Source organism: Bos grunniens, chromosome 24 (genome assembly GCF_055505025.1).
Source record: "Bos grunniens cultivar Pamir isolate PY7600 chromosome 24, Bosgru_T2T1.0, whole genome shotgun sequence".
In the NCBI taxonomy this organism is placed as follows: Eukaryota; Metazoa; Chordata; class Mammalia; order Artiodactyla; family Bovidae; genus Bos; species Bos grunniens.
Window position 1 is genome coordinate 58,262,541 of NC_141188.1, and position 23,266 is coordinate 58,285,806.

General features: G+C 51.6%; 1 protein-coding gene across 5 annotated transcripts in view; it reads left to right on the top strand.

Annotated features, from left to right (window-relative positions):
* The first annotated feature begins 11,921 nt into the window (after positions 1 to 11,921).
* The window catches only part of ONECUT2 (one cut homeobox 2), a 57,773-nt gene continuing 46,428 nt past the window's right edge, over positions 11,922 to 23,266 (top strand). For 3 of the 5 annotated variants that reach the window (XR_015153561.1, XR_015153562.1, XM_086372462.1), the window contains exon 1: positions 11,930 to 13,900. Coding sequence is in view for 2 of the 5 variants with exons in the window: in XM_086372462.1 (XP_086228588.1) it covers positions 12,646 to 13,900 (1,255 nt within the window). In the remaining 3 variants the exon portion in view is untranslated. Of the gene's footprint in view, positions 13,901 to 20,691; positions 20,773 to 23,266 lie in introns of all 5 variants that reach the window. The other 2 variants (XR_015153563.1, XM_086372463.1) reach the window with 2 other exon arrangements.

Sequence of the window (23,266 nt, forward strand, 5' to 3'; positions counted from 1 at the left end):
CTTCATAAAATAAATATGGAAATGGCAGAGCAACTTACCATTTCATTATCTAGGATAAATTTGGCTTGTAAAGCAATTTCCTTCTGTGACAAGGTTTAGGGACTCAATAATTGTTCCGAGAATCATTCTAGCCTACGTTAGTAAAGTGGCTTATTGTTTAGATTTCTGACCAATGGGTTCAAGCAACTCTGAAAAAACAAGAACTATCTAATTATAAGGTAAGTAATAACAATCCTTTAAGGAAATCATTTGGAAATAGATGGCTTAGAATTGAACATTTTTTCACATACTTGAAAGGTGTTAGCAGCAAAAAAGCATATACTGCATACCCCCAACAGGGTCTGGAAAAGCACCTGGTAATTAAACACACTACTATTTCTGCAGAGATATGTATGAACGTTCATTCCAAGTGGGATAAAGACCGAGATATCTCACCTCCGTTCAGTTAAGGCAGTTTCAACATGAGATTCGAAAAACTTGATTTTCAGAGCTTTTTTTGGATTTAAAAAATGCAGACAAGAAATAATGAATCCATTTTCATCAACAAAGACCTACTGTGTCGTGCAGGAACTCTGCTCAATGTCACGTGGCAACCTGGATGGGAGGGGAGTTCGTGGAGAATGAACACGTGTACATATATACGGCTGAGTCCCTTTGATGCTCACCTGAAACCATCACAATATGGCTAACCAGCTATACTGCAGTACAAAATAAAAAGCTTAAAGAAAAAAGAAATAACGAGGTTGTGTTTTCTATAAATAAGAGATTGTTTTCACAGAGCTTCTAGACAGAAAATGCTCTACCATGTCCATTTGAAGTTCCTACAAGCTTGAATATTAAATCTATCTCTTAAATTCATCTACATGTAAAATCACTTTCACAATATTTTAAAATAATTGAGAAAATTCTCAAATTCAACCAGAAAGATCACTTATTTCAACCTGATGCCTAATTCAGCTGATCCGTACTATAGCATCCTAGCCAGATGGTCACTCAGCCTTTGCCGAGTACTCATGTGGATAAACAATTCACTTTTCATGCAGTAACTTGCTGTACTCTCAAGCAACCTTAATTATTAGAATCAAAGTCAACTCCCCTGACACTTTTACCCTTTGGTCCCAACTCTGCCCTGGGGATCAGCAAAAACTACTCTCCCCCAACTCTGCCGCATGACAGCTAGGCAAATATTTGAAGTGGCAATCATACCATTCACCTCTTCTCCAGCCTAAACATTTGCTCGAACTCTTCCCCATAAAGCATGGTTTCCTCTTCCCTCACACCCTGAGAGCCCACGGTAATCTTTAACTTGTCAATATCTGTATTAAAATGAGGTAGGTAGAGCGAGACAAGCCTCTAGCCCAGAGTACAGGGAAACTGCTACCTTCTTTGTAAGCTATATACCACATTTCTATTAGTTCAGCCCAAAATTACATTAGCTACTTATGGAGCATAATATGTTTATATCATTTTGCACTTAGAGTAAACTAACACCTCTATTTTTGCACATGCATTGTTGTGGCAATCCAGGAATATCTTTTGATTTCTATTTTCAGCCTCAATAAAGGGATTTTATATCAGTCTGTGTTTGATTAAACGATACTGGTTTTCATTCCAACATTCATATTTCACTTTGAATCTTGATTTTGTCTTTCAGTATATTAGATATGACTGCTAGCTCTCTGTCACCTACAGATTTGATGAGCAGATCTTCTAACCTTCAGTAAAGACTTCAAAAAAATAATGAACAAGGTAGGATCAAGAGCCCTGTGTCGTACTACGAGACACTTCCCTCCTGGAAGGCATCCTCATGTGCTTACTATCTAAAACAGCCAGTGAACCTCATACACAAATAATACCAAACGAGAAAACAAGTACTAAATGAGCAGCAAGAAAAACAGAGGCTATACCGGGAAGAAGATAACACAGAACAATCAGACAGGGTTCTAAAACTTTAGTTTTAGAATTTCCAAGACAAGTTGGTCTACAAAAGGGCACTTTAAAAACATGCCATTCCTTCCTGAAATGTACATACATACGTATGTGCTAGGGTTGTAACATAAAAATCCATTTCGCACTGTGGATATCACCCAGAAAGTTTACAAACACCCTGTTAAAGGTTGGTATGATCTAAAGTGTCCTAGGGAGAGTACACCAAGGGAAAAAATTTTACCCTGTCATGGATCAATAGACTCCTATAGATGTAACTTTTTCCGCTGCCCACTTCACTCCACCTACCCTACCCCAACTCCACTCACTACTGCATGTAACCCCAGCATACAGAAATCAATATTTTAAGCATACAGATAATATATATATACATAATTATGATCGATTGGTTTTCCAAGGGATTACTCACTTTTAAAATGAGTCCACCCAGACGTTCATTTACAAGGTAAGTGACCCTGGTTTAATATGCTTATTTGATTGACACCCAATTGTTTTCAGAATACCAAGAATACAAAATATTCAGGGTTGCTGCTGTTTGCTCACATTGTGTAACAAACCTAAGGTTAAACATGACCCTTGAAACTGTCCCCACATTTCTCCCTTCAGGACACTTTGATGATATAGTAAATATCACTATGGTTCCACTTTGAGAAAACAGGGCTTAAGCAATTTTTTCACATAAAATTTAAAAGTCCCTTCAGAAAAAAAAAATTCCCTCAATCTGAAATGTGTAATAAATTCTAAAAAATGACATAATTCTGAAGCAATTTTGGTCTCATGAATCACTAAATTCTGACAGTTTCTATTCTCTCGTTCTCTGTTTTCTGTTTCTTCTGACTTTCCTGGTCTGTAAATTAGTCACAGATAGGAACCAAAAAACCCAGAACCCATTCACTGAATTACATCACTTGGAATTAGAACTACAAGAAAATTCATTTTTGAAAAAGAGAATCTTGAAAGCGTTTGGAATATGAAGTTCATCATTACAAAGTTATCCCCCATTTATGTCCCAATATTTAAGTTACAATATCTTAAAAAGGCAAGTTCTTGTTGATGAAAGAGTGAAGTAAAAAAAAAAAAAAATTTTTTTAACTAAACTAGGGTTAGTCATTATTTCCCCAAGTATGTCATGATACAGTATTAATTACCATGATGAGTGTATCACTTACGTAATGGGCAATTTAATTAAGTAATAATTCTTAAAAAAGAGAAGTTTAGATTAAAAGCTGGGGGAGGAAAACTAAAGTATGAGGGAAAAAAGGAAGTAAAAATAATCCCAAAACTCAGATATGCAAGTAGCTTTAAAAAAGAAGTATAAAAATGGCAACTGAAATTTCAGATATGAGCTGACATTCTCCAAGTTCAAGGGGATGAACACAGTTCACTGGGAACAGCATCTGCAAAGCAAAACTGTCCTCCCAGAACACAAAATCCTTGCCTTATTCATATGTATGAATCTAAGCAACCTTAGTGTGTTGGTAAACTCCTAAAAATGTTTCCACTCACCCCCATCTCTGTTTTACTGGAGGTTTAAATTCACTCTAATTCACTGCCTTCCCAACAAGTCTTCTACTTAAAAAAAAAAAAAAGAGGGAGCAAGACATGCTAAAAACTGCAATGGGATCAAACATCATTGTTTTGTAGCAGACATATATAGAATATTGCTGCTTAAAAGGGTTTTCAGAACTTTCACCAAGCCCAAGATCAACTAAATGGAGAATTTTCAGGATTTTTCCACAATGAAAATTACAAACCATGTTTGGAACCTGGTGTTTCAAAACAGGTGTTTCAAAACAAAACCTGATCTTTCAAAATTATCCTAAGAAATTCCATTATGTTGTCACCAGTTTATATTGATAAGGTAAAGAATTTGACATAATGCATTGCCTTTGGTTGGTTGATATGAACACAATGCCCCCAAACCAGATTTCCCCAGTCTGATAGTTGCAAAACCATTATAAAATCCATTAAACCATCTCAGTAAGCAAGAGAGGAAAGGCCACTTTGTGTTCAGTGACCTATACTCAGCCCATGGATTATGGAGCAGGCAATGTAGTGAGAAGGCCCTTTTTGACTCTATATCTGATCTCCAGGGAGCCAGTGCTCAACTCTTTCCAGGATAAAGTCTGAAGCACACATCCCCTCCAACAAAAGAAGGCAGTTTGGGAAAGAAAGAGAAAAATGAAACAAAGTAAATGAGGAGCTTGATACCTTTGATACTTCTGCTCTATATAGCTTACACACTTTCTGTATAATATGTGATTCCCATAAACGTCCTATAAAAAAGTAATCTCAAAGGTAAGGGAAACCCACGTGGCTTTAAGATGTCCAAAGTAGCAAAACGTGAAATGTAGACGTCAGAGGACTACTCTGGCTGCCGGTGCATTTCCCATATATAAAGGGGCGAGGGTGCTTTTCTACACACTGTCTTCAGACATCCCACCTTTCCACCTTTCTGCATCAATTAGAACCAAAACGGCTTCTTTAGCATGCATTGTCCACATAACTGGGTCAGCTCCTTTTTTCTGAGGACACACCCTTCTCAAGTTTGTTTGAGACAAAGCAGAGGAAACTGACCTCCACCGCCTGCCCTCGGGGGCCCTCTGCCTTGAGGACTTGTTGCTCCGGCGGTGGCGGAGGGAAGTCCCCCCTGTCCAGCGGCCGAGGCCTGCCCTGTCCCTCAGGAAGCAGCCTGTGCGGGGAGCCGGGGCCGGGCGGAGGGGGCGCCTGGAGCCGGGCGTGCGGGGGCCGGAGGCGCCCCCGGGCCTCCCCTCAGCCTCCTGACCGAGGGAGCCCACCCGGGGTTGGGAGGCAGCGGGTACCGCTCCCCGCCCCGGCCCAGGCGTCCCCCGCAGACCTTGAGAGAGCATCCGTCCTCGGTCCTGCCTTTTGTCTTCAGTCCCCCTCCTTCTCCTCCGCAGGGCAGGCCCGCAGCGGGCTGGAGCAGGCCGGGCGGCCTAGCGCACGCCCACCCGGGCCCCGCCGGGCTTCGCTCGAGAAGAGGAGCCCGTCTCGGACGGAGGCCTGACCCGGCCGCGTGCTCGGGCACCCGACCAGGACGCCCGATCTAGGGCACCCGAGGGCCGGAGCCGATCCCCCACCCCGCCCCGCCCTCTGTCCGCCCGCGCCCCCAGGCTTTCCCCATCCCCTGCTCGTCCCGGGGATCAATAGTGGCCGCTGATTTTCCGCGACAATTGCAGCTGCCTAATTCGTCGGTGAAGAATTAAATCCGAAGCGGCCAGGCCGGCCTTAGCCGGGCAGGGCTTGGCATCGGAGACTAAGGACTCCCCTCCCGGGTCTCGTCAACTTGGGGGCCTGGCTGGGACCTACGAGGGCGCACGGGGTCAGGCCTCGCCGGCTACCACCGCCACGAGAGCGGCCCGAGCCGGGGCCGAGCCCTCCGAGGTGGGCTAAGGAAGTAGGAATTGATGGGGTGGCGGGCGACCTGGGGGAAAAAGAGGACGAGGACGCACGGGGGGCTCCCAGGCCCCTGTTGGCGCTTATTCCCCCCCACCTCTCCGAGGCCCCGCGCAGGGCAGCGATCTCGGTTTCCTGAGGACACTCGCCTCTCCTTGACTTTGCGCAGGGAGAGGAAATCCACTCTGGGGAGGCGCTCTGCCTTTGAGAAAGACGGAGAGGAGCAGAGAGAAGCGCCTAGAAACGGCATTGATTTAGACATCAATCCTGGCTGGCTTCCTCCGCCTCCCGAGCTGCGGCTGGGCGCAGGCCCCGGGCCGGGAGGGCAGAACCCGGGCAGCTCGAGGGCGCGGTCCGCCGCGGGCGACCAACCCGCGCCCGCCGCCCCGACGCCGCTCCGCGCAAACGCGGCTTCCCCGTGGCCAACAGGTCTCTCTGCCCCGAGTCAGGTGCGCTGCGGGCATCGCTCTGCCAGGCCCGGCGGCAGAATGCCCTCGGCGCCCGGCGTCTTTCAGAAGCAGCCGAACCACCTGTGCCCGGCCAGGCCCGGCCCGGCGCTGGAGGCAGTGGCCCTTGGGGACCGTGGCCCGTTCCTCGAACGCCCACGGCCGCCCCGGAACCCTGCAGTCGGTCAGAGTTTGCTGTTTTCTGACACGTTTTGGAAGCGAAACAATTCAGAATGTCTCAAAAGTGCCATCGAAGCAATTTTCCCAAAATTAAATGCTCCTGAAATAATCTCGAGTGTGTTTTCTATTCTAGTTTTGATAGTATTACCTTGAAAGATCAGCTCAGACTCACTTGGCAATTTAATATCCTTGGAGGTTGATGTCCCAGGAATCTAAAAATATATATGTATCATGTGATTTTTTAAAAAGAAACGGTATGATTCGTGTGAATATTTTAAACCCCTCAGTTGGTTTTTAGTTTTCCAACAGAAATATTACCCTTTTAATCCGACCAACTCTTTTTTTAAAATTCTGTATTTTTTTTTTAAATCAGTGGTAGCTAGACGATCTAAATTATATAAAAAGATTTTTAAACGCTCCCATTTTCAAAGAGAGAAGAAGTGCTGGATATTTGTGTTAATGTCTAAACAATATTGAAAACAGCAATCAAAAAGGGTTATGTCCAGAGCAAATAAATGATCTTTTTAAGAAAGTAATAAATAAAAGCGACGCCCGTGCTTGGTGTCTCAGAACAACTTGAAAACAGCTCCACTTTCAGAGTCCTTTTAAAAATCAACTGCAACTTTTGCCTTCCTTTTCAAAGAACAACAAAAAGATTTCACGCACAAGTTGACCTGAACAAAAGGACCTCACGCCAATTTTTCTTTTTGCGGGCTGACGACTGGAGGAGAGGAGAACTTGAGGTATACTTGGATTGTACTTTGGGAAATCCGCTGTAAAAAGAAAATGCGATCGCAGCTCCACACGGCTTAAAACCGACTTCAGGGCTTTACGGGGAGAGAAAGCACGGGAGAGGAACTTAAGGCCGGTGAGAAGAAAATTCGTCGACGCGGTTTTCAGGCTAAAAAGTTGCTCTCTTAAAGCTCAACGTTCTTCTAGGGGGGAAATGCTACGAGGTTATAAGAGTCAGGCTCCCCCCCACCCCCCGCCCCTACTCCTCCAGCTAACTAACTAAATAAATAAAATAAGCCTTCTCTGATCTTTGCAGGTTCGAGACTTCAAATTCTCCTTCACTTCTTTATTTCCCCCAAGCGTCAGATTATTTCTCCCACCAGCTTCCGAAGTGGTAGGAGCCTCGCAACCAGAATCGGAAAGAGGAGGTGGGGCTCCACTCGAGGTTCTGTTGTGAACCCCGAAGGAAGGACTGTGCCCAGGCAGGGACTGCGGTCCTAGTACCCAGCCCTGGCTACAGTCACCTAGGATCCAGATCGGAGGCCGGGGGGACCCACCCTCGACGAAGTTCTCCCCCAGCGAGAGGGCCAGGGAACCCAGAGAGGGCAGGGAGGACGAAAGACAAAAACCTGTGTGGGTCTCTGTGTATCCGTGTGTGTGTGTGTGTGTGTGTGTGTGTGTGTGTGTGTTGTCTGTCCTTCAGGCTCCCCACCTGACGGGGTGGAGGGGTGCGATAAAGATAGGCAGACCTAGTCCCGGGCTTTCTTTGAAATTAGGCAGGCGGAAGGGCAAGAAGCTTTGCTGCTAAGCTCAGCGTTCCGGCTGACGCTGCCTCTCCAGACTGGCCGCCCCAGAGCACGTGCCGAAGTTCCCTGAGACGGGGTCCCCGCCACCCCCTCCCCTCCCCCAAGCCCGCCCACTTCCCGCTCCCGGACTACTGAGGCTAGGTGGGTTTCGCCCAGGCTCCGACTTGCCGCTGGGTTGCGCCGGCGGCCCTACTCCGCACCTTCGAATCCAGACGACGGGCTTGGGGCTCCGAGAGAACAGTTCTCCCGGCAGGGAGGGCTCCAGGAGCCTCGTTTTTCTTTCCCTAAGAGGCTAGTTGAGGGTGGGAATAACTAACAAACTCCCCGCTCTCCCCCGACCTGGTGCAGTGTCCTTTGTCCACCTGAAAGTTCAGGGCAGTCCCCCACCAGCTCTTGTAACTAACTCGGTAGGGTTTTTTCCCGAAATTAACAACACCCACACAGCGCCAGAAACGGACAAAAAAAAAAAAAAAAAAAAAAGGACCGGTTCGGCCTTACCACCTATTAATAGAAAACTTTTAAAAACAACTTTCCTAGATTCACCTGGAATCTGAGAAGGATCAGTGAATTTCTGAGCTGAGTGGCCGGAGGGAGTTAGTGAGCTAGGCTCGGGTTTTGGTTTTCCTCTCCCTGTGCCCAACCAACCAGCCCGAGCTTTCAGGCAGAAGAAAACTGGAGGTAATGGAGATATCAAACAGTTACGATTCCGAAGACGCCCTTTCCGCCACTAGCACCCACCTTCCATCTGCAAGGGTAATCACAGACTTGCGGCGTCTTCATCACCAGGGGCTCCGAGAAAATCCAACGTCATTAAAAGGAACCCTCTATTATCACTAGTATTGTGTATAGCAACAGAAGAATTTCCCCCTCCTTTGAAAATTCCCCCACAATATTGAAACAGCATTTGTCTCCCGATTCCTACAAACGCTTGAGGCCTTTCTGGAAAACCATTACCATTCAATGGCTAGAAAATTGCTCTCTTTCCTTTAAAAAAAAAGAAGGAAAAAAAGGGCGCAGCAGCAGCTACAACTGACAACAAAAACTTTCTCCTACATAATCCCTGCTCACGGAATGACAAAGAAATGGTATTGACTTACCCCTGAACGGATGATGTGTTTGATAAGGGGGGGACTTTTTTGAAGATTTCTGTTCGGGAGCTGCACAGACAGCTGCAATTCATGGGCGATGCTGATTGCCAGAAACGCTATGGATTGGCATGGGGTCTGCAGTGCACAGATCCTGATCAATACCCCTACACTCACACGCCAGATGGTTTGGGGAAGGACAAAAATAAAATAGTCCAAATCAACCCACCATTATGTCTTTTTGTATTGCTCTGATAAACCTAGTTGTAGCACAAATGCCTTCTCCCCAACACAAAACCTTCTTCAGGATTTTGAACGTTGAGATGAAAATAAGCCGCTGCCCCCCTCTACCCCGGGGTTTGGGCTGTGGTTACTGTTGTTTAGTGAAAAACAGAGCTGTTGGGCCCGTTATCCAGGTTGGGTTTACTTGTGGTCTGTTTATTGTGTGTGTGTGTGTGTGTGTGTGTGTGAATAATTTATAAGTTCTCTGTTTTAATTCAATGTTCACACTCTCTCCTCAGATGCTTAAAAAAATTTTTTTTAATATGAAAACACATATGAAAACTCCAACAGTAAAATTTTCCAGTCTTTTCGTGCACTTGCTAACTCAAATTCAGTTTGTTTGTTTTTTTCTTTTGAAGTACAATAGCTTACATTTGTTGTCAATGTGTTTTATTTACAGGGTTCTTTTGACCCATTTAAGTGTGTGGTCTTGAAGAAAGTCGGTGCTGTAAATGGGGGTATCCTGAGTAATGGATAGTCTGCTCCTGATATAATGACTGGTAATTTTAATAGTCAGGAAGTAGCATTTCTGCTGTCGCATTGCTATACGGTCGAGGGGAACAAGAGTATAACTTGAAAATAAAAAAAATAATTCTGAGTCTCAGAACTTCTGAAGGTTAGAGCGTATGTGCTATTCAAGAGGTGGTCAGAAAGCAACTCCTCCTTTTTATTTTCTCGAACTGTAGAGGGAAAAAAATCAAAGCTATTTCAAAACATATTTGAAAATTGTATTCAATATTAGTACTGATGTTCTTAAAATTATCTTCGAGTAGATACTAAATATTTTTCCTGTTTAAAAAGAAAGGAGGAAAACATGCAAACGTAATTCAGAAAAAAAAATTAGGGTGCTGACTAAACACGCACATTAATTTTTCTTTTCAATGGGTTGGGGGTTGAAATACAAAAATGTCAAACCACTATCAGAAAAACAATGTGAAAAATCTGCTTTAATCTAGCCCAATGAAATTATACACAAAGAAGCCAATACGATTTCATGATTTCCCTGAGATCGCCAATATTGATCGAGGGAAGGGGTGGGGGAGGGAGGGGAGAGTGAGGAAGAGGCCAGAATATGCAACTCACCTTTCAGCTCCCCAGCACGTGACTGCTTCCAGGCACATGGAGATGCAATACCCAGGAGCAGATTTATCCTGGTAGCCTGGTAAATGAGTTTATCATTTTGAAATTTTATTTAAATGGCAGTTTATATGCGGAGGTTTCTGAAACGGCGACAGTGCCTACCGAAGTCCCAGCCTGGGGTCACGGGCCACTCCTCGAGCCTGAAGCCAGGACAGAGGGGAGGCCGCCTTTAGTACTAGGGCACTTGGATTCCTCTCCTGCCCTCTTTGAGTCCCTGAACACTCTTGGGCCAACCGGAGATTGCACTCTTGTGTACTTTTGTTCAACTCGATGTGTATTTCAAACATTTAACTTTCAAGTTATCCCCAATTGTCCAGTCACCATCTATAAGGTGGAGAGTGGGAAGAGAGATGGTAGGAGATGGTGAGAGAGAGAGAAAAGTCAGAGAAACAGAAAAGTGAGGGATGCTACCTGCCTAGGGCTGTGACATTAAAAATTTGAGCAGCTAAGAAAAGTATATCTAGCAAATCAGGGGATCATCCACTTTCTTGCCCAGGCTTTGATAGCACAGAGAAGAGGCTATCTGAAAGACTAATTGGCAAGATTTGAACCAGAACTCAATAAAGTTGATCTGCAAATAATGTCACCGTACATTCATGTGACAGGATGATGGGGGGAGGATTTTTTTTTTCTTTTTTTGGCTCTGTATCTAGAGAGGAGGGCAGCCATAAAAGCTGACTGAGACTAAGAACTGTTTTCCAAATGAATAAAACCTTTCTCTAGCGCCAGGAAGGCATACAGTACTCCAGACTGTGTGTCCTTGTTTTCTTATCAAGTTTTCTCTAACAGCTGGAAGTGGTTGGAGGGGGCTGTCTTAAGGAGACCCCCTGCTCTTCTTTTGACAGCTGATCAAAAGAAAATAGGTCACGCTTCTCAAACTTATGTCCACCCTGTCCTTAATTACTGTCTCTTTAAACAAAGGCAGCATCTGCGCAACCTCAGCTAGCTTGAATCTTCGGAGGCAAACAGAGCGCAACCTGCTTTGGAAGAAGCAGTTACTTTTAAGGCTTTCCGTGCCGAGCGGCTCTCGGCCTTCCACCAGCCCTCCACCCCAACCCCGGGCCGCAGAAATCTGCCCCTTCTCTCTACGCGCGCTCCACTCCCAGTCGCCGACCTGAGGTTAGTCAACAACGGAAATCCTGGGTACGTGAAGGTGCACGTTTCAAAGCTGCGACTTGCGAGCGTTCTGGAACTGACCAGGGCTCTGTTCTTTTCAAAAACAAGGCTTGGATATGCAGATCTGGGCTCTAGGTCTTCTACCCACAGCCGTAACCCCGGGCGTCCCTCTCCTAGGATTTGAGGGACGTGTGTGTGTGTGTGTGTGTGTGTGTGTGTGTGTGTGTGTGTAAAGATCGGTAATCTCCCGGACGGTTTACACACTCCCTGCACCCCGAAGTTTGCTGGCTACAGGCACCAGCAACAAGCCTACTGTACACGGCCCCCACCCCCAGCCTCTCCACCCCCACTCCCCACCCACTCCTTTCCAACTCGCTCCTGCAGCCAGCATATGGTCACCTTGAAACCGCAGCTCCTGGTGTTCCAGTTTTGTTTTGCAATCTAGCAGGGCCCTTCTGAAGGCTCATAACTAAGAGATTTATGGGCTCGCCGGGTAATTAAATGATGTGATCGTGTTAACTTTGCATGCATCACAGCGGCCCGCTCGGGGGTGGCGAGAGCGCTGGTTGTTTCCTTCGCCCCGTAGACTATGCACTCCCCAGTCTCGGGGATTTACCGTGCATTACAATACATTGGCAACTGCGTTTTTTAAAAAGCTGCATTACTGGCTCCCAGCTAGTGACCCTCGGGTAGCGGCTTGTTAGGAGATGTGAGTTTGCGTTTAACAGCCGTACGCAGTTGGCTTACTAGCCTCGAGAAAAGCTTAGGGGTGAAGCAAAGCCCTTTAGACCGGGTCATGGCAGCTCGGAAGAGACATAGAGCGGCATCTCCACCGTGATTTCTCCCCCTCGCCCGCACTCTCGCCTCTGTCTCCGCACCACCCTCCCCTCCCCTCCGTCCCTCCCCTTGACGTTTGGTTTCAGCGGCCAAGGAGGAAAAAAAAAAGAGGCACAGAGCCGTCAGCCAAACCTGAACCGCGCGGCCCCGCCCCCTCCGCAGCCATTGGTGGCGGCGCGCAGGAGGCCCGCCCCTCCCGGGGAAGCCGCGGCCGCCGAGTGGCTTCCCGCGACGCCCATCGGACGCTGCCCCGCCCCGGGCCCGGGCGGGTTAGGTTGGCCGCCCCGGCGAGCGGCAGAGCCCTTCTGGACAGCTCCCGTTCGCACAGACGGAGGACGGCGGCGCCGGAGCGGGCTCGGACATGGCGAGGCAGCGCGCCGGCCCGCGCGGCGGGGCCCGGTGACCCTCCCGCGCCTACCCGCCTCCCGCACGCGTGCCTCGCCCGCCCCCGCCCCGGGCGCGCCCGCCCGCAGCCCGGGGCGCACACCCGCACGCGCGCTCTCCCTGCTCACACACACACACACACACACACACACACACACACGCTCTCCCGCGCCCTCCGTCGCCGCCCGCAGCTGAGCTCCGCCACGCGCGCCTCGCCAGCCCGCCGGCCGCCCCCGCCGCCGCCGCCGCCGCTCCCGGGCCCCGATGGACTGAATGAAGGCTGCCTACACCGCCTATCGATGCCTCACCAAAGACCTAGAAGGCTGCGCCATGAACCCAGAGCTGACAATGGAAAGTCTGGGCACTTTGCACGGGCCGGCCGGCGGCGGCAGTGGCGGGGGCGGCGGCGGCGGGGGCGGCGGGGGCGGCGGCGGAGGCCCGGGCCATGAGCCGGAGCTGCTGGCCAGCCCCAGCCCCCACCACGCGGGCCGCGGCGCCGCCGGCTCGCTGCGGGGCCCGCCGCCGCCGCCCCCGCCGCCGCCGCCAACGGCGCACCAGGAGCTGGGTACGGCGGCCGCGGCCGCGGCGGCGGCAGCGTCGCGCTCGGCCATGGTCACTAGCATGGCCTCGATCCTGGACGGCGGCGACTACCGGCCCGAGCTGTCCATCCCGCTCCACCACGCCATGAGCATGTCCTGCGACTCGTCCCCGCCCGGCATGGGCATGAGCAACACCTACACCACGCTGACGCCGCTGCAGCCGCTGCCGCCTATCTCCACCGTGTCGGACAAGTTCCACCACCCGCACCCGCACCACCACCCGCACCACCACCACCACCACCACCACCACCAGCAGCGCCTCTCGGGCAACGTCAGCGGCAGCTTCACGCTCCTGCGCGACGAGCGCGGGCTCCCGACCATGAACAACCTCTACAGCCCCTACAAGGAGATGCCGGGCATGGGCCAGAGCCTGTCCCCGCTGGCCGCCACACCGCTGGGCAACGGGCTGGGCGGCCTCCACAACGCGCAGCAGAGCCTGCCCAACTACGGGCCCCCGGGCCCGGACAAGATGCTCAGCCCCAACTTCGACGCGCACCACACTGCCATGCTGACCCGCGGCGACCAGCACCTGTCCCGCGGCCTGGGCACCCCGCCCGCGGCCATGATGTCGCACCTCAACGGCCTGCACCACCCGGGCCACGCTCAGTCCCACGGGCCCGTGCTGGCGCCCAGCCGCGAGAGGCCACCCTCGTCGTCTTCGGGGTCGCAGGTGGCCACCTCCGGCCAACTGGAGGAGATCAACACCAAAGAGGTGGCCCAGCGCATCACCGCCGAGCTGAAGCGCTACAGCATCCCACAGGCGATCTTCGCGCAGAGGGTGTTGTGCCGGTCTCAGGGGACTCTCTCCGACCTGCTCCGGAACCCCAAACCGTGGAGTAAACTCAAATCTGGCAGGGAGACCTTCCGCAGGATGTGGAAGTGGCTGCAGGAGCCCGAGTTCCAGCGCATGTCCGCCTTACGCCTGGCAGGTAAGCCCAGAGGGTCGTCTGGAGTCGGGCTGCCGGCTGCCCTGGCCCCGGGTGCGGGCACTGAGCCTCCCCTCCGGGTCCCCTGCCCCTCTTCCTCCACGCTTGCCATTTGTTCTCTACTTCAGTCCTTCTCCTTTTACTCTTTCTCTCCTCTTTTCTCTGTTCTCCCTTGCTCTTTCTCTCCCTTCTCACCTCCCTGTCTCCCGAGCTTCTTGAGCGACCCGCGTCCCAGTTTTGTTCGCACTCTGCTCACCGTGCCAACAACTCTGCCCTCTCTTTCGGACCTTCTCCAGTTGTGGGAGGCACGAGGAGGGTGTGCGGTGTCCACTAGGAGCCCTGTCTTTCCCAGACTCCCGGGGACGGCGGGGTTGCCTTTATTCAGAACCCTGTGCACTTGTACTCTTGTTCAGACAATACATTTCACTTCTCCCAGCTGCCCGGTCTCCCTATATAGAGGCAATTGGTGGCGAGAGGTAGTGGGCTTTAGAGGGGGAAGAGCTCTCTCTGCTGTCTTTCTCCCCACCGTGTTGGGCAAACTTATTCGGTCACTGACAGGAAGCACAGCCTTGCCTACGCGGAGAACCGGGGGGGCCGGGATACAACCACGCTTCCGGAGCCGGTCTCCGGCCTTGACATTGGCGCGGGGACTTTGTGATGGAAAGAGCGGGCTGGGGCCAGCGCCCGTGTCCCTGCGCACAGTGAGGTTGGGGCTGCCACATTCACTGCTCAGGGAGGATAGGAGAGAGGAAACTCGGAGCGGGAAGCGTCCTGCCTTACTGGCCGGCCGCCCTTTGCCCGGCTCCCAGCGTTGGCCGCGATGTGCTGAGGTGTGGCTGGACCCCGGGGACGAGGCTGGGAGCTCGCGGAAGAGGGTGCTGAGAAATTAAGATGCAGGTTAGTTAACGCCTCTTGGGCGCTGGGCTCCTGGCTTCGCCTTTGCATTAAGCGGACGCGGATGGAGCGCCGGGCTCGGCGACGGGGAGGGCCGGCGGCCGGCAGGAGGGGACGGGTCGGCGCGCCGGTTACATTGTTCTGGAGCCGGCTTGGGCTCTTTGTGCCTCCTCTAGCGGCCGAGCCGCGAGGTACAGCCCTCTATTGTTCTAGGAGCGCAGAAACCTCCCGTGTGGGCGGCGGGAGCCAAGAGAAAGGCGCAGCCCGGGCTGCGGCTGGCACCCGGGTGCGCGCTTTTGTGCCCCGGCGCGGTATGCGTGGCGGGTGCGCTGCGCCCCCGGGGACCCTGCCACAGGTCAGGAGGGGCGAAGTGTCCAGGCGCCCCTCCGGGGGGGACGCACGGCTCCCGACTGCAGGCCGGGATTGGGCGGCTTCTTTTGGACTGAGACACCTCTCCCGATAGTCAGATTGTCTGAGGGACAATTCGCGGTGGCGGTGATTTACATACAGGAGCGGGGAGCCCGAAGTTCCGAGCCGCATACAACGGGCTTCCGGAGCTAGAGCACAAGCTTCCTCTCCGGCTCCCTGGGGCTTTCCTCGCACCAATGAGTCTGGCTTATGGGGTGCACTCTACCGACGCTGGACAGGGTTGGGGGATGTGACAGGCGATGGGGAGGGGGCGTTTCCACTCTGACAGCCGCCGTCCGCCTTCGCTTGTTGGAGAATTCCAGTCTTTAGTCCGTAACCGCCCTCAGTGTCGATCCGAAAAGGTCATGAAAACTAGGTCCACCACCCCCAGAGCTTCCCCAAGTCGGTGAACTCCAAATAGTTCTGCATGGAACTCGAAACCTACTTTATCTTTCCCCTAGCTTACTCTTCATCCTCTCCTACCGTTTTCTCTGATTGCTCTTGGCCCCTTGAAAAGATTAAGCAGGAAATAAAGAGTATCCGTGAAAAATGGACTGGAAGCCTACTGACAATTCCAAACGGTGTGGTCCCCCTTTGTCTTAGGCCCCCGAACATGCCTTTAGTCCCTCTCTGAGAGTTCTAGCGAGGACGGGCTTCCTGGGCACAGGCAGCAGAAGAAACTTGGCGGTGGGTCTCGGGGAAGGGAGGCCAGGGTAGGGTGAAGACGGGGTGACAGCGATCTACTCCGGCTCATTTCAGAGCACTGCCGCCCCCTCATGCCTGTCCCGAAAAGGACAGAGCTTTTTTTAAAAAAAAAAAAAAAAAAGCAAGCCTTCCGCCCACATCTGTCTGAAAGTGAGGTAGAAAGAAACACTTTGCTGGTCAGCCGGTTTCAAGCCTTTTTGCAACAGCATCAGGGGGTTAGGGAGAGTGTGGCACCTGTGGGAGACAGCAGTCCCATCACCCAACGCCAAAGAGTCCTGGGGCCAGTCCTGGGGGCTTTTCTGAGCAGGAGCCAGAAAGCCCCCTCAGTGGGAGACCAAGAGCCTCCTTCGGCAAGTGGAAATCTCCTGCCAGGGACCCCACTTTGCTCAAGCATTCAAATGCGTGTCTGTTTTATTACCCCGAGTTGAAAAGGGACAAGAGCTTTAGCCTTTTTATCTGGCCATTTTATCAGCAACTACAAGTGTGTCGAGTGGTTATTATTACACAGGAGTCTTTTCAGCTTGGGGTCAGTAGATCAGTCTCTTCAGACACTGACGCAGAAGCTGGGCCTGGTAAGTAGGTATTACGTGCTTAGGAGCGCTAGCGAATGGGAGCGAATGGAAAAGAAACTCCGAGGCCTTCTCTACCAGGAGTATCGATCCCACTCTTGCAGTGGACTCACAGGGCGGCGGAGGGCTCCGGGGGCTTTCAGCAAACCGGGTGACTCCACAGGGCAACTCTGCAGACCCCGGTGCTGGAATCTGGCAGAGAGCGCCCGGCCCCCATCTCACAAAGACCAAGTCTCTCTCAGTCTCGTCTTAATTGCTCTATGTCCTCTTAACTTCTCTGTCTCTTCTTAATTTCCCTTTCTCGTTCTCATTTTGGGTCTTGCCAGAGGCCTAAGCAGACAGGGGTTTGAGGGAACCCTGAATTAAGAATTAAGATGTCTGGTTCGGGCCAGCGCTGGCCCCCTCTTCCGGAGGTGGAGTGCACCCCATCACAGCAGAAGGGGGCCTGGCTCTCCTCCTTTCCCACCACTGGGGTATTGGATCCACAGCCCCAGGTAGTATTTTAAAGGGGAAGGGAGAAGATGTCGGGGAAACTCAGGTTAGATTTCAGAGAAAGGGGTTCCAAGTGCAGGACTCCTTTCATAAAGGGTGGCCACAGTGGAAACTGTTTGGGACCACACCAGGTTGGGCCTCCTCGGCGGTGTCCAGGGTTGACTCCTGCAGGGCAGTTTTTATTAACCGAGGAAGAGATTTAAGAACGCGGGGACCAACTCCCCAGGGGCTTCCAGCACAAACTCTCTCTGGCTTTGAGCCTAAGAGGCCTCTGAACCAAGCACAAACACGAACCAGGAGATACGGAGAGAACGCAAGCAAGACAGTGGAGGGGCACCTCCTGGAGGAAAATCGAGGTCCCCATGGCGGGAGTTGGTTTCCTCCGACAGCTGGAAGACAGAGCGAGAGACACAGCAGAGCCCCCAGACGACTCTCCCAGCCGGTTGGCCTCCTGTGAGCTGGACTCCCAAGGCGGCCGGCAGGGATCCTGTCTCCCGTCCCCACGTCAGACAGGCACCTAGCCCGCTCCAGGCGGCCGATCTGGAGCCAACTCTGTTCCAGTGGAGAGCCCTCACCCAACCCACCGGAATGTCTCCCGCAGCGGGCCAGTGGGCCGACCGAGGGGTCTTCCTGAGGCCACGCTGAGCCTAGGGGTGAGCCTCGGGGTGGGGACAGGGACCCATTCGCAGAGACCTTCCCCCTCCCTCGCTGACTCCCAGTCGGTCCCAGCGCGTTTTTCCTGACGGTTTTGCCTCCCTTGTCGGTACGCCACATACGGTGTTCTCTTGTGCCGGCTGGCCGGGTGAATAATTGGAAAGCTCGCTGCCATCCTATCTTGGTCAAGTCCCCGGTGGCCTCGAGAACACCTTCCTAATTTGCTTTGGGGTGGGCGGGAGCGGCGGAGAGCAGTGAACCCACGCGCGCCGCCGCCGCGCGCCCTGGATGCCAGAGGCGGCGCCTTTATTTTCCTTCCAGGCTTTGCGCCGTGCGGGTATGTCACTTTTCTCAAACAAATGTGTATATGGAGGGAGATCGATGCTGATAATGTTTAGAAGATTAAAAGAGCATTAATGCTGGCAACGAGAACGTAAACGTGTGGACCCAGATTTCATTGATCCGGAATCCGATCCGGCGCGTTTCCAGTAAACCCGACGGGCGCCCTCTTCCCAGCAGAGCGCACACCAGCGGCCTGGCTCCCCGGCGCTCCCGCCGCGCCGCCTCGCCAGCTCCATTCGGGCTCTCGGGTCTGGCGGCTGCCCCAGCCAGCGCTTCCTACCCTTGGTCTCGTCTGTCGCCGGGCTGCCGGCCTCTGGCCCCGTCCCCGCGCTCCCCGGGCTGCGGGTGTCCCCGAAGGGCTCGCACGGGACGCGAGGCCTCCCCGTCCCGCGCTTCGGGGGCCTTCGCCTCCGCCCCGCGCAGCCCGCATCGGATCCAGCAGGGCCCAGGCAACTTCTCTCCTCCGTCGAAACCACCCGGGAAATCTGGTCACCCCTCGTTACACGGGATACTCCGAGCTGAACGTTAGAAACGAGGTCTCTAAAGCTGCCTGCCAACCTCGCAGCTTCCTGATCCGCCCCCATCCTGATTTGTCTTCCTTAGGGAAGAACGTTCGAGTTAAATGTTCCCAGTCGCACACTTTCCCACCGACGCATTATTTGGACAATTAAACGAGGCCGCAGTGACAGTGGCCTAGGCGTCAGCCCTCGGTATTGTCTGCTCTGCTCTGGGCTAATTGGGTCAACGAGGGAAGAATCTTGTTTCTTCCCTGGCTGGGGGCAGGATGATGAGAAAAAACAGCCCCGGGGGACTGCCAGTCTCCCGGAGACTGGGGCGAGCTTTCCTTCTGGGACCCCGGACTCAGGCCTGGCCCCCTGGTAGGAAAGTTTTCTCTGAGCCGTCTACCTTGATGGGGAAACAGAAAGAACTTCAAAGCTGTTCCTCAGGGAGACTTCCACTCTGCCAACCTTTCCCGTCTTGGCCCAGTGGTTGACTTTTCCAGAAGGAACACCAAGGTGGGTGAAGGAAAGAAAGAGAAAGTTGGGGCAGTGGTGCAGGTGAGATCAGAACTAAATCGCTCAGGTTTTTTTTTTAATTGTAAGTTCTCCAATTTGAGAAAAACGAAAGCTTTCCCTTCAAGAGAAAGTTTCAGCCTGGAAGAAAGGAGTGTTTTCCTTCCTTCTCCAAGAACGAGATGAGAAGAAGGAGCAAGGAAAGGAGAGAGGACAAAAACAAATCTGGTATTTTTCTGCCTTGAGGGTCGGCCAAGGGGAAGCAGTTCTTTCTTTCTGTTCTCCCCAGAGACGGGGTCATCTTCCCACCAATGGGTTTCCTTAAAGAAGAGGGCTTTCAAACGGTTCCTTGATGCCTAGCCCCTCTTCTGAAAATGGATGTGAATCACTTCAGGTGATTGGATACAGAAACCGAAAAGGGTTAGGGTTAGTGGTTCCCCCTGGTGAGGCTGGCCTCTGGCCCCTCCCCATAAGCCCCAGGGGAAGGGCCCTCGGTTTGGAGAGGTGAGCAGGCTTTTGGAGAGTGGACTCTTCATCTCTCGTCACCCCCATCCTAGAATCTTCAATCCACTCCTAGAATCCTCAAACAGGGCTGGATTCCTGGGGAATGGTGAGGGTGGAACGAAGGGACACGGAGCCCCCCAGGTGCTCTGTGTCTCCAGGAGGAGAGTGGGCCCACTTCTCCCTAGAGACACGGGTCTGCCCAGACATCGCAGGGGGCCCAGGGCAGGGTTTACCTCCTGGAGCTCCAGGCCGGAACCTAGAGGGGAAAACGAGGCTGCCTCTGCCTCCATTCCACAACCTCGCTTTAGGGTGAGCCTTAGTTTTCTGGGCTTTAGAACCTGTTCTTCTAAGGAAAGATCAGGGGAAGGGGGTTGCAGGGTTCTCACTGTTGCGGAGGCTGGTGTTGGCAGAAACTGTCTGGAGGAGAAGTGGCGTCGTGTCGGGCGTCCCTGGAGGAATGGAAACCTCAGAGGAAAAGCAGAGAGATTCCATTTCTGGGTTCCTGCCAGAGGAAGGGAACCGAGGAGGGAATAAATAGCGATTACCGTCTGGATAAAGGGCCCTGGGGAGAAGGGTGAATGGTGAGGAGCCTGGGGCCTGAACCTTCATCTACAGACCCTGGACTGTCCTCACCCCCGGCCTGCTCAGAGGCCCCAGCTTTTCCTGACCTGGGAAAATTGCTTTTCCTGGTGGGGGGAGGCTGTTATGAGGGATTCCAAGAAGGATCTTCATGCTGTCAGGTATGGAGCCTGTACACGTGGGCTGGGGACCCCCCAGCACCCCGTCCATCCCCCTAATGCACGTCAGTGCCTTTGGGGAAAGCTCTATGATCCCCAGATCTCCAGGCTAAGGCTCTGAGAAATGGATGCAGGCAGGGGAGGAGGGGCAGGGGCCCGATTGGGTGACTGAGCCCATCGGATGCACAGCAGGGCGTGGATGGGCCCAGCGTGGGCTGTGCAGACAGGGCTAGTCTCGGTGTGGGGAGGATTCCTCAGAGCTGTGGACATTTGTTAGGAAAGCCGTCCCACGCAAACTGTCCCAGAGGGAGGGGAGGCGCTGTGTTCCACCTTGGTGCCCCTCTCACCATCTGAAGATCCATTACTCTTCTGTAGAAAGCAGACTTTGTTTGGGTTGGAAGCACACCTCCAACATAATTTAATCAGCATTGGACTTTGGCTCGCGTAATCAAATATACATATACTTTCTCCTGCAGGAAGAAAAATAATTTCTCTGTAACCGGCATTGACTTGAAGTCATGTCATCTCCGGAAAGCATCACATTTTTAAAGGGAAAGGTAAAATTGACGGGGAAGAGAACCCATAGTTTTTCGGTGGTTTGCCTTGTAATAGCTACGAGAGCCAGTTACCACCTGAGAAAGGATGGAAGGAACATTCTAGAAACTGAAATATATGGGCTGCTGCAATTGTAAGTATCCCACTCCAGCTTCTTCTGTGTAGTCAACCTGCCAGATCTGTATTGGTACGACCAGTTAATAGTAGGTTGATGGGCTCCTAGGAATTTCGGCTTTGTGTTTGCGTTGAGGCATCTTTGGAAGAATCGGGTGCTCCATTGCTCCATTTCTGTCTGTTTTCTTTGGAGAGACCACGGGCAGTAGCCGCAGGATCCCAGTGGGCAGCAAGCCCACCCCGCCTCCAGGGCCTGGAGCATCCCCCAGAACAAGCCCGGATGCCCCACCCCCCAGAGCGAGGCTCTGGGCTGTACCCAAGTTGGGTCTGTTAGGGAATCTGTTGTAAACACAGATCCATTGATTTGCATTTGTCAGAGAGTAAAGTTAAACCAGTGAAAAGAGAAGCCCTTACCCTTTTATGCAGGGCCAGGGAAACCTTTCATATTGATCCTATTGATCCAACCTTTCCCTTTAAGGAAACCACATAGTTAAAGACCCTCGTTCAATAGATTTACCCTTCGCGCTTGTGATATTCCTTTAAGTGTCCTCATCTAGGCTAGCTGGGCATTAAGCCCACACTCCAAGCCAAACAGAAATGGAAAGGGGGTGGGAGGGGAGGAGTCACGAGGCAGAATGGTGGGAAGTGAAACTGAATCAAACTGAAACACATAATGACTCGGTTGGGGATGCTTTACTCATTCTTCTGAGATGACACGCAGGGATAAGAACAAAATAGATGCATTTAACGCGTCTCCTCTCCCTCTCCCTTCCCTTCTCTCCCCTCCCCTCCCCTCCCCTCCTCTCTCCCCCCAAAACAAAATCTGTTTAGGTGCTAGACTAACATCATGGGAACATCACTTCCTACTGTGAAATTATTTCAATCAAGAAGCTAGCTTGCTTCATTAAAACTGGTTCCCTTAAAGGCAGTAAAACTTTCACAGAAATTCTTTTGGTTCATTTGTAGCAGATTGGGAATAAAATTTGTCCCCAGATATGCAATGTTTTGGACTCTGTATCTGAGCATGAGCACTGAAGTCACTTTCGAAGAGAGGGCTTGGAGCCTTCTGATGGAAGGGGGTAGAAACCAGACCAGGAGTAAGGAACCACTTTTTCTTCTAGAGCAGTGTAGATGGAACAGGAATTGCTTAAGTATTGCTTGGTACCCCTCATGTTTACAGAGATGAAAATGAAAGTCCCCTTTGTTTCCAGAACTGTGGGCATGATCTGTTTTATTTCTTCCTTGACCCTTTTTGTTCTGTAAATAACATCCATTTGTGATTTTTTTTCCAACATGTGCTATGCGGTATACATAATTGGCTCTCTATTGGGTTGAGTTCAGACATTCATGTTTGTTTTATGTGATTGGAAAATATTAATGATTCCTTAGGTGAGCTAATGTATTTATCTGCTGAGTGAGTTCAAAGGGCAGAGTTCAGCTATGGTTCAGGTTAATTGAACAGGAAGCTGTGAGCTCTCCAGCCTGTGTTGAACAAGAGACCAGTTCCTTAAAATATCACACTCGGCAAACACACAGTTTCACTGTCTTCATCCTGGAGTCTGATGTAAGAGGCTCAGATCAACTTGGATTGCTTGTTTAAAAACCCAAAGCAAAAGCACAGCAATGGCAACAAAGCCCCCCCAAGTCCCCCTTAGGGAAGAAGAGTTTTCTCATTGGCTAATTGCTTTATTGGTAGCACTGACCTGCAGAGCAGCTGCAGCGGCCTGGATGAAGGCTCAGGCCTCAGAATAATGCGCTCCATTAGAACAGGGCAAGGCATTTTTTGTTTACTCAATTGGAGCTCCCTGCAAAGTGCCATTAACCCCGGCCCAGCCGCGTGTGTGTCGCAAAAGCCAAAGGTCACGCCAGTCAGGCTGTAGGCACAGCCAGCTCTGCCCTGGTGGGAGGGAGGAGGTGTCCTTGCTGGCATGGCCCTCTTCAAGCTCGGTCCAGCCCTGTGGGCTCCTCCAGGGCCCTGCCCAGAACAAGCACTTGCACAACTTGTTTGCATTTCCCAATTGCTGAATCATGTTACTGATGATTACACAGTTTTGATCTGAGACCCATCAAACACACACGGAAGGAAAAAAATCCTCCCTTGACCTCTTATTTATGTTCCCTTCCTCATTGTGTGTTACAGTAAATAGAATTGTGCAAACGGTGCTTTTTAGCAGGAATATAGTCTGGATAAGTGCTTGAATCAAGAAGACAGAGCTCCAAACCTGGGCGGGGGAGGGGGTTGTTAACAGAAAGAAGGTTTGAGGTGGAGCCAGGAGCACAGTCAAGGCTTCTACCAAGAGCACCTTGAGCTAGAGCGCCACCTGCTGGGAGTCTCCTAACTGCAGTAAGCCTTGCGCCCCAAAGGGCCACACTCTTTGCTTC